This window comes from Nomascus leucogenys, chromosome 11 (assembly GCF_006542625.1).
Source record: "Nomascus leucogenys isolate Asia chromosome 11, Asia_NLE_v1, whole genome shotgun sequence".
Classification (NCBI taxonomy): domain Eukaryota; kingdom Metazoa; phylum Chordata; class Mammalia; order Primates; family Hylobatidae; genus Nomascus; species Nomascus leucogenys.
In genome coordinates, this window is record NC_044391.1 from 28,592,938 (window position 1) to 28,604,999 (window position 12,062).

The following is a 12,062-nucleotide window of genomic DNA, read 5'->3' on the forward strand; positions in this document are numbered from 1 at the left end:
CTTCTACTTTTTGGGGGAGATTGTACAAAATTGATGTTAAAACATTAAAAAATAATTTTTAGAACATCTGTTAGAATTCTCCAGTAAAACCATCTGGACCTGGAGATTTTTTGTGGGGGTCGGGTGGGGGTGGGGGAGTTTTAAAATTGTGAGTTCAGTTTCTGTAAATAATTATATGGCTGTTCAAATAATCTATTTCATATTGAGTGAATTGTGATGGTTTATGCTTTTCAAGGAATTGGTCCATTTCATCTAAGTTGTCAAATTTATATGTGTAGAGTTGTTTGTAGTATTCCCTTATTATCCTTTGATATCTGCAGGGTCAGTAGAAATATCCCCTTTATTATTCCTGCTATTGGTAGTTTGTGTCTCAATCTTTAGAGGCTGTCCATTTTATTAATCTTATCAAAGAACCAGCTCTTTTTTTTTTACATTTTAGGTTCAGGGGTACATATACACATTTGTTACAGAGGTAAATTGTGTGTCATGGGGGTTTGGTATATTTAAACATAGTCCCCAATAGATAGTTTTTCAGTCCTCACCCTCTTCCCTCCGTCCAGTCTTAGGTAGTTTCTGGTGTCATTCCCTTCTTTGTGTCCATATGTCCTCTGTGTTTAGTTACCACTTATAAGTGAGAACTAATAAGGTTTTCTGTTCCTGTGTTAGTTCACTTAAAATAATGCCTATTTTAAATTTTATTAATTTCTGCTCTTATTTTATTCCTTCTTTCTTTGGGTTTATTTTGCTCTTTATGTTGAGTCTTGAGGTGGAAGCTTAAATAATCAATTTATTTCTCCTTTTTAAATGTAAACAGTTAGTGCTATAAGTTTTCCTCTTAGCACTGCTTTCGCTGTGCTGCTCTATTGTTTCCGAACTGTTTCTTTGCTATTTTTATTTCCCGGAATCATTAGCAAAACTAAACTCCAGGAAAGCAGGGAAAGATACTTGCTTTTTGCTTTTCCCAGTATATAGCATAGTGCTATATATTTGAAAATAATTTTTGAGCTTTAAAACATAGATCTCAGCTTGGCAGCTTATGTCTGCTTATAACTAGGAACTGGAAGAAACACAATACAAATATTCCCTAAAATTAGAAGAAAACTATAGAGGATTTATTGCAAGTGAAATTCTACTTAATAAATTTATTTTTGTTTATTGAAAACACTGTATGGGTTAAGTCTTTAGCAGTGTGTTTGCCTTTTGTGTTTAAGAATTTATATAGAGAAACATTTGAGTTTTTTAATGGCAAGATTAAAGAGCAGAGGCATGAACATTTAGTCTGAAACCAGTTCCAATCTCTCAGCAAAGATTAACATCCACCCAGTCCATTCTTAGAGCCCGTGGACTTTTCAATATCTTATTTTCACCTCAAGATTTATACATAGAGCAAAAGCAGTTTCTTGTTGGACCTACTGATGACATAACCTTTTAAGTATTCCATTTAAAGATAATTTTAGAGAGAAAGGGAAAGGATATGGAAAGTTAATAGACAACTATAGGCGAGAGAGTGGTGTGTGGAAAAACTAGTGAACTTTAAATGAAATGGGGGTGAAAATTCCAATTTACTGTGTTGGCTGGCTGGTTTGGGTCAATTTAATTAACCTTTCTCATACTCAGTTTCTTCATCTGTAATATGAAGGGGATACTGCTATCGAGTTTTCAGGTTGCTGTGAGGATCAGAAAAAAACATAAAAATTTCTAACATGGTACCTCTCATGTACTATAATTGTAAATGTAAGGTGTGTGACTATAAGATTTATATCACTTTCATAAGGAAAATCTTTTGGGAAAATATAAGGATGTATCAGAAATTATTTTAATATCGTTAGAAAAGGGAATATATTTTGAATATGTAAATGCAGCAAATGCATATCATAATTCAGAGCAAAATTAGAAGTACCTGATTGTCACCTTGGCAAAATGTGGTATAAAATGTTAAAATTAAAAAAAAAAAATACTAGAAATTTCAGGGACTTTATTGTGAATTACACTGACTTTCTGAAAGCCTGAAAGGAGGAAGACATGCGCTCATGTTAAAGGGCATTAAAATCTTAGTGAAAGAATATTCTTGAACTAGTGGAGTGGCTGAAAACCAAGCAAAAGAGAAGAGGATAAAGGCTCTATCCTCAGAATTCTCTGGCACCCATGTAAGAAGACCATGGAGTAATATTTACAAAGTTCTTAGGGAGAAGAAAGTTTGTGCAATAGCAGATATTCTGAAGCCTGCAAGAATTTCAGATATGGCACCGATTAGCACCATTAAAAAAACTACTTGCTGAAACCCAGCTAACAAAAACATGATATTAATGAAAAACTCAAATTTAGAGGAGTTGTGATTAAAAAGGACTCTTGGCGAGCATGGAATCTAGTTTAATGTAGATCCAGGATTAAGCAGTCATGGAATTACAGTTCATAGTTCATATAATGTAAACTATGTACATTTTTACCAAATAAAAGCAGTTAACAAAAATTGGTTGTGGCAGAGGGAGTGTGTGTGTATGTATGTGTATATATATATTTGTACATGTGTGTATCCATGCTGATTTCCACATTTCACAGCAAGAAATCAATAGATACTGCCTAAAATTGAGCTTATTTAATAAGAGCCCTCCAACTCCTTTCTGTTTCTTTGTAAACTCATCTTAATTTTTAGAGGGATCCTTTAGAGGATGGGGGTCATATTACAAATGTCTAGGTGACATTCAGATTTTTTAGATTCATTTTCTTTCCTTTATTTCCTATAAATTCAAATAAATCTAATATGTTAAATCTTTAAAAATGAGATGACTAATACAGTTCCCATTCTGTAAAACTGTAGTGTTATGGTTTGAATATTTGTCCTCTCTAAAATGCATGTTGAAATTTAATTCCAAGTTTGGCAATATTAATAGTGCCTTTAAGGAAGTGATTGGTTTATGAGACAGACCTCTGCCCTCATGAATGGTTTTATCCATTAATGGGTTAATAACTTAATGGGTTATCATGGGAAGGGAACTGTTGGCTTTATAAAGAAAGGGAAGAGAAACAAACCTAAGCTAACACGTTAGCATGCGTATCCCTCATGCCATGTGATGCTCTGTGCCACCTCGAGACTCTTAGAGAAGAGTCCTCAACAGCAAGAAGGCTCTTACCAGATGTGCCCTCTTTGGCCTTGGACTTCCTAGCCTCCGTAACTGTAAGAAATAAATTCTTTCTCTTTATAAATTACCCAGTTTCAGTCGTTCTGTTATAAATACCAGAAAATGGACTAAGACATAATAGCAAAGTGGTTAAGAGTCTGAATTCTGATTCAGATTGCTAGTGTGACTCTCTGTGTCTGAATTCATCTGTAAATCGGAATATTAGTCCGTACTTTATAGTTTGCAGATGCTGTTAGTACAGGGCTCAAATGTTAACTGTAATTACCTCTCCTATTTTTGTTATTGCTGGAGATAAACCTGTAATGATAATCACAAAATATTAATGATTATTGTTTCTGGGTAGTAGGACTTGTGATGATTTCTTCCTTCTAAATGCTTTTTTAACAATGAATAACATAAAGCTGTCCCTTTAAAAATGAAATTAAAATATAAATTTTAGTTGTCCCGGGAGTTCTTTTGTATCTGAAACCTCAGTTGTCAAGCCTGGAAATCTGTACTTTTAAAATATCCTCAAGCGATTCTGATTACACATCAGGTTTGGAAGCACTTGGCATTAAGAACTTCCCCCACCCAATTCAAAGAAATATGTATTTAAGGCCTCATAATGTGCAATGTGGTTAAGCTGTGTCTTTTTCCGGTCTAGTCTACCTCAACACTCTTGTGGACATGATTTTTGCCAAAAATCTGAGTGAGCTTTGGGGTGCATTCTACCCCCATGAGATGGCTATTTTATTCCAGGAGCAGGAAAAAAAAAATGGGAGTTGACAGTTATTTAGTCATAAGGCAGGAGTCCTTTAAATTGGAAGGAATGTGGTAAACACAATACAAGAGGAACCAACACATTCTGAGTGTGCTGATACTCTGGAGAAGAGTAAGAGAGTATGACAGGCATCAGACAGCATTACAAAACATTTTAAAGTTAAAAACAATTATGTAACACCAATAAGTCAATTTTCCCTACACTCACTCCAAGAAAGATGCCTTGCTTAAAAAGTGCCTCTTCAGCTAAGAAAAACTGTGTCCATAAGTACTTCACTAGCTTTCCACAAACAGTAACTTTTTTTGTGCTATAGAAGTAGGCTTGTTGTGAAGCTCAACATGTCCTTGGAAAATGATTGAGTAGCATGTTAGTATTCGTAGTTGATGGAGCTGGGTTAGCACTTCTTTAACTTCGGATATCCACTGTGATGTTAGAAATAGGGATTTTCTCTGGTCCTGCAGTCCTTCCTCTTCTCAGTCACAGTGCTTTCTGCCTAAGTGGTACTGAATGGCATTGTGACTACTGCTTTCTTCTCCAGTGCCAGGAGCGGTAGACTGCAGCAGTAAAATACTGTCTTTGTTCCTTTCTGAGATGGTGAAGTGGCTATATATGGTATTAAGGCAAAATCATAGCTAGGACAAAAAGCAATGGAAAATCAAGATCAGTGTGCTGTAAGGCAAAGTGTTAGTGAGAGAATCAGAGGATGTAGAGAGTGACACCTCAGTATCTGCTAATGTTACCTTAAAAGTCTTCCTCCAGGTTCACTGCTTCTATCGTATTCTGCTTGTCTTTCTCCATAAGAAATTAAGAGTTAAAACACCTTTCATTTACTTCTCTTAGCTTCATGTTTTCAGTTCATGGTACTTTCACATCACATACGTCTATTGTAGATTGTCTTGATCATGTATACTGCTAAAGGAAGGACTTGTATAATATCAAACAGATATTTGAATAATCAGTTCTCTGGCTGTTTGAATGAAATTTCAAACCAAGATTTCTGGTTAGAGCAAGGTCTAATGAACTGGGCCTCAGACAATCAAGATATTTAGAATTTGAAAACAATCACTTAAGACAGGAGGGGTATGTTTTATTGTATCTTTTGGATATAAAGATTTCACTAACGGCCAATCTGAATGAGGGAAAGAGGGCAGTAGGGAGGGAGAATTTGAGACCCCCTCATCAGAGAAAACAGCAGAAAGACATGGTAAACTTGTTTCTGCTTTTCCGGTGGGAAATTTGATTGGGGGTGGAGAGAGGGATTGTTGAGTGGGGCTATGTACTCATCATCTATGAAGGCCTACCTTTTTGAACTTGAAGGTACAGTTAAGATAGAGGAAAAGGTGTAAACAAGTATCTGATAGTTTCCGATGGTTAATTTACATCTCAAGGCAACTTTGCTTATACTGTGCTGTTCCATCACCTCTCCTCTTCTTCTTAGGGTTGTTCTTTCCAAACTGGAATTACAGTTCAGGAGAGAGCCTGAAATATAAGATACATAATGCAGCATAAGCATGGTGTGTTGTCATGGCATGTCAATTTTACTTGTAGATTTTGGGATATTTTTATATCAAATATGAATATATTAAGTATGTACTTAATGGGATAAAGAAGACACATGAAGGGGTTTTTGTATACACTTTTTACTGAAATAAATGTTAATACAGAAAAGTATATAAAATCATAAATGTAGAGCTTAATGAATGTCACAGAGAACAAGCCATGTAACTATTAGTGTTTTTTGTGGTGTCAGTAAGCTTTCCTTTTATTACTGTTTGTATGGTAAATCTTTCTATTATTTTGCTTTCAGCTTTATAAATATATTTAATATGTGTCTCTTATATTTAATATGTAAGCTGCATGTAGATGGGTTTATTTTTCTCGAGTCTGGCTGTCAATCTTTATCTTTTAATTGTAGTTTTTAGTCTATTTGCTTTTAATATAATCATTGGTATGTTTGGTTTTAAATCAACCACCTTAGTATTTATTGTCTATTTGTCTCATCTATTCTATATTCCCTTTTTTTTTTTTTAACATTGCCTTGATTTGGGGTATTTTCTCATTTCATTTTTTTGTATTTGAATTTAATTATATTGTTTTACTGTTTGTTTGTTTAGAGATTATATTATACATCCTTGGTCTTTTAAAGGCTATTATTAATTATTATTATTATTTTTTTAACAACTCCTGGACAGTGAAATGAATTTAGAGCTCTTAAACTCTATGGATCCTCCTTACACTTTTTGATGTCACTTTTGTAATTTGTTTTAATGGTAATAATACTAATATCTTGTGAGACTTTCAAAAAATGTTTTATAGCCAATATTTATTTGGATTTACTTACATACATACCCTTTTTATGACTCTGTCTTCCTTCCTACATCTCTGAATTTTTATCTGAAATTCTTTTCCTTCTGCCTAAAGAATTAGAATAGACCTGTTAGTGATAAATTCACTTAGGTTTTGTTTTTCTGAACATGTTTTTAAGGCTCATTCTTGAAGGATATTTTTGCTGGATACAGAATGCTAGGTTGGTAGTTCTGTTCTTTTAGCACTTTAAAAATAGTTCACTGCAGTCTTGATTCTGTTGTTTCTGCTAAAAAGTCAGCTATCAATCTTATTACACCTTTTAAGTTTTTTTCTCTGTCCTTGGTTTTCAGTAGTTTGACTGATGTACTTAGGTAATGTTTTCTTTTTCTTTGTAATCTTCATTGGGTTTTGTAGATTTTTTTTTTTTAATGTGAGGGTTGGTACTCTGTCAGTTTTGGAAAATATTCAGTCATTATTTCTTTAAATATCACTTCTCCTGAGTTATACGTCTCTTCCCTTAAAGGTTCCAGTTAACACTTAAATTAGACCCTTTCACTTTATTCTGTTTTTTTGCTCTTTTTCAATCCATTTGTTTTTCCATACTTCATTCTGCATACTTCCTTCTGACGTAGCTCTTTAGGTTATTAATTTTTTTCTTCAGCTGTGACTATTCTATGCCTAATTTCTTAATCTTGCCATTTAATTTCTTGACTTTATTAAGAATAGTTATTTCTAAGCTAAAGATATGAAAATCTTATTTGAGTCTTTTGGCTCTGTTTCTATTGTCTACTTTTTTGTGTTTAGCCGTAATTTTCATCTTGATGCCTGGCTGTTTTGGACATTGTGTATCAAAATTTTGTCCATGTTGTATACCGAAAAAAAAAAAAAGTAGTGATAATTTGAGGTTCTTCATGATTTTATATTTCTCCAGGAGAATATTTTTGCAGTTAGGCTAGGGCAGATCATCCAGTCAGTGGCTGAGATGACTCCAACGTAGACTTCAGCCCTTGTAAAGATTGGTCTGTTTTTGTTTTGTTCTTATTCTCAGATTGTAGCCTTTCAGAGTCCTTGATAAGAGCATAGGTGTTTTTCAGGACCTCTTCTCTAAGCAGACTTTGGACATTAATTTTTGCTTAGCTTTATTGCCCTTACTGTTTTCTCTTTCAGAATCAGTCATTGTCTTGAGGATAGAGCTGTGCCTGCCATATGTCTGGTCTGCCTCTTTCCTTCCTTCTTCCAGATTTTGGCCCTACTAATTCTCACTGCCTTATATCTTACCAATGTCTTCAAATGTATATTTATATTTTTTTACATTTTGTTCAGTTTTTCTGATTGTACTTGGTTGTTCTAAAAGAACCTAGTCAGCCATTCCAGAAATACATGAAGTTGTTTTTATTGTTGTAGTGGTGATTGTTGGTTTGTACCTTTGGCTTTCACAAAATATTTCAAAGCAATTTTGATTTTTAGGGTTATATTTCCCAGACCTCTACTTTCACTGCCCATTGCCCTCTGCTGTTAGTGGTGATTAGGTGAAGAGTTTGTCCCAAAAAAAAAAAAAAAAAAAGCCCATGCCCTTTCCATTACATTTCTCAGTCTCGCTCTGTCACCCAGGCTATAATACAGTGGCATGATCTCGGTCCTGCAGTCCTGCCTCCCAGGTTCCAGTGATTCTCCTGCCTCAGTCTCCCAGGTAGCTGGGATTATAGGCATGCATCACTACACCCGGCTAATTTTTGTATTTTTAGTAGAGATGGGGTTTCACCATGTTGGCCAGGCTGGTTTTGAACTCCTGACCTCAGGTGATCCGCCTGCCTTGGCCTCCCAAAGTGCTAGGATTACAGGCGTGAGCCACCACGCCCAGCCGGGCATGGGATTTTTAAGCCCACAGACCTATATTCAAACTGTGGCTCCTTCTGATTGTGTCAGCGTATATGAATTACCTGTTTAAAATTACCTTTTTAAAATTTCTCTTTCCTAATCTGCAGATGGGCTTAGTGAGAATGAAAAAGGACATTGAAATTAAATTTTATTTAAAATGAAATAATGTATGGACAGCTTCTGGTAAATAATAAATGCTTAGTAAACTTACTTTTTTTAATTATCTTGAGGAATAGGAAACTAGAGTCAAGACCAATCTTAAAAGGAATTTAATAGAAATTTATAACTACACCATGTAGTAATTGTTAACAAAAGCTTAAAAAGGGCCTTTATGTTTGGTTGTGGGGCAGTTCAACAGGCATCTGTGTCCCAGGTACCCTACTTAATCTCGTTAATATTATAGATTCCATCCAAGATCTAGATCTTGCAGTATAGAGCAGAGGTCAGCAAACTTTTTCTTTTTTTTTTTCTGAGACAGAGTTTCACTCTTTAGCCAAGGCTGGAGTGCAGTGGTGCAGTCTTGGCACACTGCGACCTCCGCCTTCTGAGTTCAAGTGATTCTCCCACCTCAGCTTCCCAAGTAGCTGGGACTACAGGCACATGCCACCATGCCCAGCTAATTTTTTACCATGTTGTCCAGGCTGGTCTCAAACTCCTGACTTCAAGTGATCCACCCGCCTCAGCCTCCCAGAGTGCTGGGATTACAGGCATGAGCCACTGTGCCTAGCCAGCAAACTTTTTCTATAAAGGGCTAGGTAAGGTTTTGAGAGACATATTGCCTCTATTGTAGCTATTCACTCTGCTGTTTTAGGGCAAAAGTAGCCATAGCCAATATATAAATGAATGGGCATGGGTGTGTTCAAATAAAACTCTATTTACAAAAACAGGTGGCAGGCCACCTTTGGTCCCTGGGTCCCCAAACTGTGCTGACCCTAGTCCTCCACAAGCTACAAATGTTTTTTACATTTGTAAAGGATTGTTTAAGAAGAAGATGCAACAGAGACCACATGAGACCCAAAAAGCCCAAAATATTTTATTTCTAATTCTTTACAGAAAGGGTTTGCTAACTTTTGGGTTGGAGAATGGGTGGTGGTTGCTACCAAAGAAAAAGAAGTAGACTTCAGTACTCAGAGTTAACAGCAAAGAAAAACAACATGACAGGTAGTCCTGGATCCACAAAGGATCCTGGTGGGAAGAATAGGAAATTCTGTGTGCAATACTGACGTACTTATCCATACCCCACCCCAACTATGACTGTCCTACTAATTAATCTTTTTATGGATTTTCCATAGTGTGCTATTTTAGCAGCAAATAGAGGGGTAAACTCATAGATAATAAATAGCTAAATACTGTTAGAAATTAACTTTCCATTATAGCTAAATGTTACCAGAATTTTTACTCCAGTTATGTATCTAGCTTTGATTTTATAACATCCTGCTAATTTTTGTTCTTACAGAAATACACTTTCGGGAAATGGCCTCTAAATCCTGGCTGAATTTTTTAACCTTCCTCTGTGGATCAGCAATAGGATTTCTTTTATGTTCTCAGCTATTTAGTATTTTGTTGGGAGAACAGGGTGATACCCAGCCTAATGTTCTTCATAATGATCCTCATGCGAGGCATTCAGATGATAATGGACAGAATCATCTAGAAGGACAAATGAACTTCAATGCAGATTCTAGCCAACATAAAGGTATGGTTTACTTTATTAAGGAATAAACATAAGCAGTATTTTAGTCTAAATTTTGTCATATCCCTGTCTATATCTGTTAATTAAAATGGGCTATATATTCCAGATATTAAAAATAATTCTTGGTTTGCCTCAAGAGAAGGGAATTGCTAAAACTCAGATTTATTTAGGGAATAAGATATTAATTTTGAATTAGTTTTTAAGTAGAAATAGTTCAGAACCCATGATTTGGGGAAGGGCATAACTATTCAGATTTGATTTGTTTCTGAAAATGTTTTTCTAGGTCCAGTTTTGTTATATGTGTGTCTTTGGTTTTTGTTGTTTGTTTTGGTCATAGCTTTTGCTTAAGTCTTCTTTTCCTAGAGAAACTTGAGGTATATATAAGTTTCAATTTTTATTTTTATAATTAGTTAATATAACTAATCTTTTTTTCCTCAAGAAGCACAAAGAACAAGGAAGTTAAAAACCAAGGATGCGTTCTAAAGACTTCGTTTTCTCCTAGCCTCCTACCTCTAACCAGATTTTCTCAGTTGAGTTATTTATGTGTCCCTTAAGTGTTGGTTATCTCCAAGTTTCTGTCCTTTAGCTGTTTGTCTGTGTGACGTCAACAACCCTCATAATTTTAATTTCCATCTATTTCTTACTGTCTTTAGCCCAGTTCCAGACATTGTGAGAAGACATTAACACAATACAAAGATCTCTGCAAAATGCGGTTTGACAGGAAATAATATAAGTAGCTTGAAAACATTTGGAATTCTGGGATGCAGAGGGTCCACTATTCGGAGTTGTTTCTCTTCTCTTCTCGGTAGTAAATTACTTCTTCACCACCTCTCAAGCAGAGGTTGAAGGGTGAGATTTCAAAGCCTGGTTCCATTTTATCAACTAGCAAACATATACATACTATTACAAAGTATGTCATGTTTTGTGATTGTTTATGTAACAGTAATTCAGCTCTGAGAAAGTGCTCTGTGTTCTTACAGAACAGTTTGGTCACTGTGTATTTGCTCTGTAGCATAGCTACATGTCTTTAGATGATCGATTGGAGCCAGAGTTCCCTACTAATAGTAGGCCGTACTAGGCCTCACTACAGGCACGTGTATTAGATACATACTTGTCCAGCTCAGTGGCCTACAAAATGTGGGGTATGCTAAAAGTTTGTCTATTCCCTTCAGACTCAGCATGTGTAAATTGAGTCTCCTTTTCCTTCCTACTCCTAGCAGTTGCTCTTCCTCCTCTATTCTTTCTTTTATATAGCTCATTACCATCTGTCCGTGCCAGAAATTAAGAAATCATGGTAGGTGCTTGCCTTCACATGCTAGCCAATTTGATTTGTCAGTACATTCTAACAATGCTACTTCTTTACCATTTTTCATCTCTTTTCCTCTCAGTCCACAGTGCATTTCTGATTCAGGCCTTCAGCTATACCCGTGTACCTGCACTCAACCAAACTTCACCATTCCTTTTGGTGAATTTATAACTATTTTCTGTATTATCTCTTTATTTTTTAATCTTTTCTCTTTGTTCTACCCAGGTCCCTATATACTGCTCTGTAGGATTTGTTAGCCACTACTTTCTTTTCCTTCAGCACATTGAATTCTTTGTTCATACCTCGATAATAACATCTCTTAGTATTTAGCAATTATTGGTTTGTATGTCAGGCTCAGGCTCCCTGAATGGACTGAATTCCTCTGCAGCAGGAAATGTGTCTTACTCATTTTTTTCATCTCCTATGCCAGCCCGTCCCCAGTACAAAGTAATTAGTGAATGAAAAATTATTTATCAAGTTCAGCAGTGGACAAACCTGTCTTGCCTGAATGAAACAGATTGGGGATTCCTGCATTCACTGTTTCTATCCATTCAAGGTTTGGTATATTTGTATAGCCAAGAGATTGGGCCCCTCAAGGATATGAGATGTCTATGCTTTCTGACTGAAAGTAGGGTGATTTTGTCTGCTATTGTCCTTTTGGATTGTGAATTGATACTCAGAGGGACATGATAATTTTTTTTTCCTTTTTTTTTTTTTTTTGAGATGTCTTGCTCTGTCGCCCGGGCTGGAGTGCAGTGGTGGGATCTCGGCTCACTGCAATCTCCGCCTCCCAGGTTCAAGCGATTCTTCTGCCTCAGCCTCCCAAGTAGCTGTGATTACAGGCGCCCACCACTATGCTTGGCTATTTTTTTGTATTTTTTTTTTTTTAGTAGAGACAGGGTTTCACCATGTTGGCCAGGCTGGTCTCAAACTCCTGATCTCGTGATCTACCTGCCTCAACCTCCCAAAGTGCTGGGATTA

The 12,062-nt window shown here is 35.9% G+C and overlaps 1 protein-coding gene across 2 annotated transcripts in view; it reads left to right on the forward strand.

Moving 5' to 3' along the window:
- C1GALT1 (core 1 synthase, glycoprotein-N-acetylgalactosamine 3-beta-galactosyltransferase 1) overlaps window positions 1–12,062 on the forward strand; it is a 99,263-nt gene that overhangs the window by 46,078 nt on the left and 41,123 nt on the right. For both annotated transcript variants that reach the window (XM_030822128.1, XM_003252544.4), the window contains exon 2: window positions 9,542–9,778. In XM_030822128.1, the coding sequence (XP_030677988.1) occupies window positions 9,542–9,778 (237 nt within the window). The remainder of the gene's footprint in view (window positions 1–9,541; window positions 9,779–12,062) is intronic.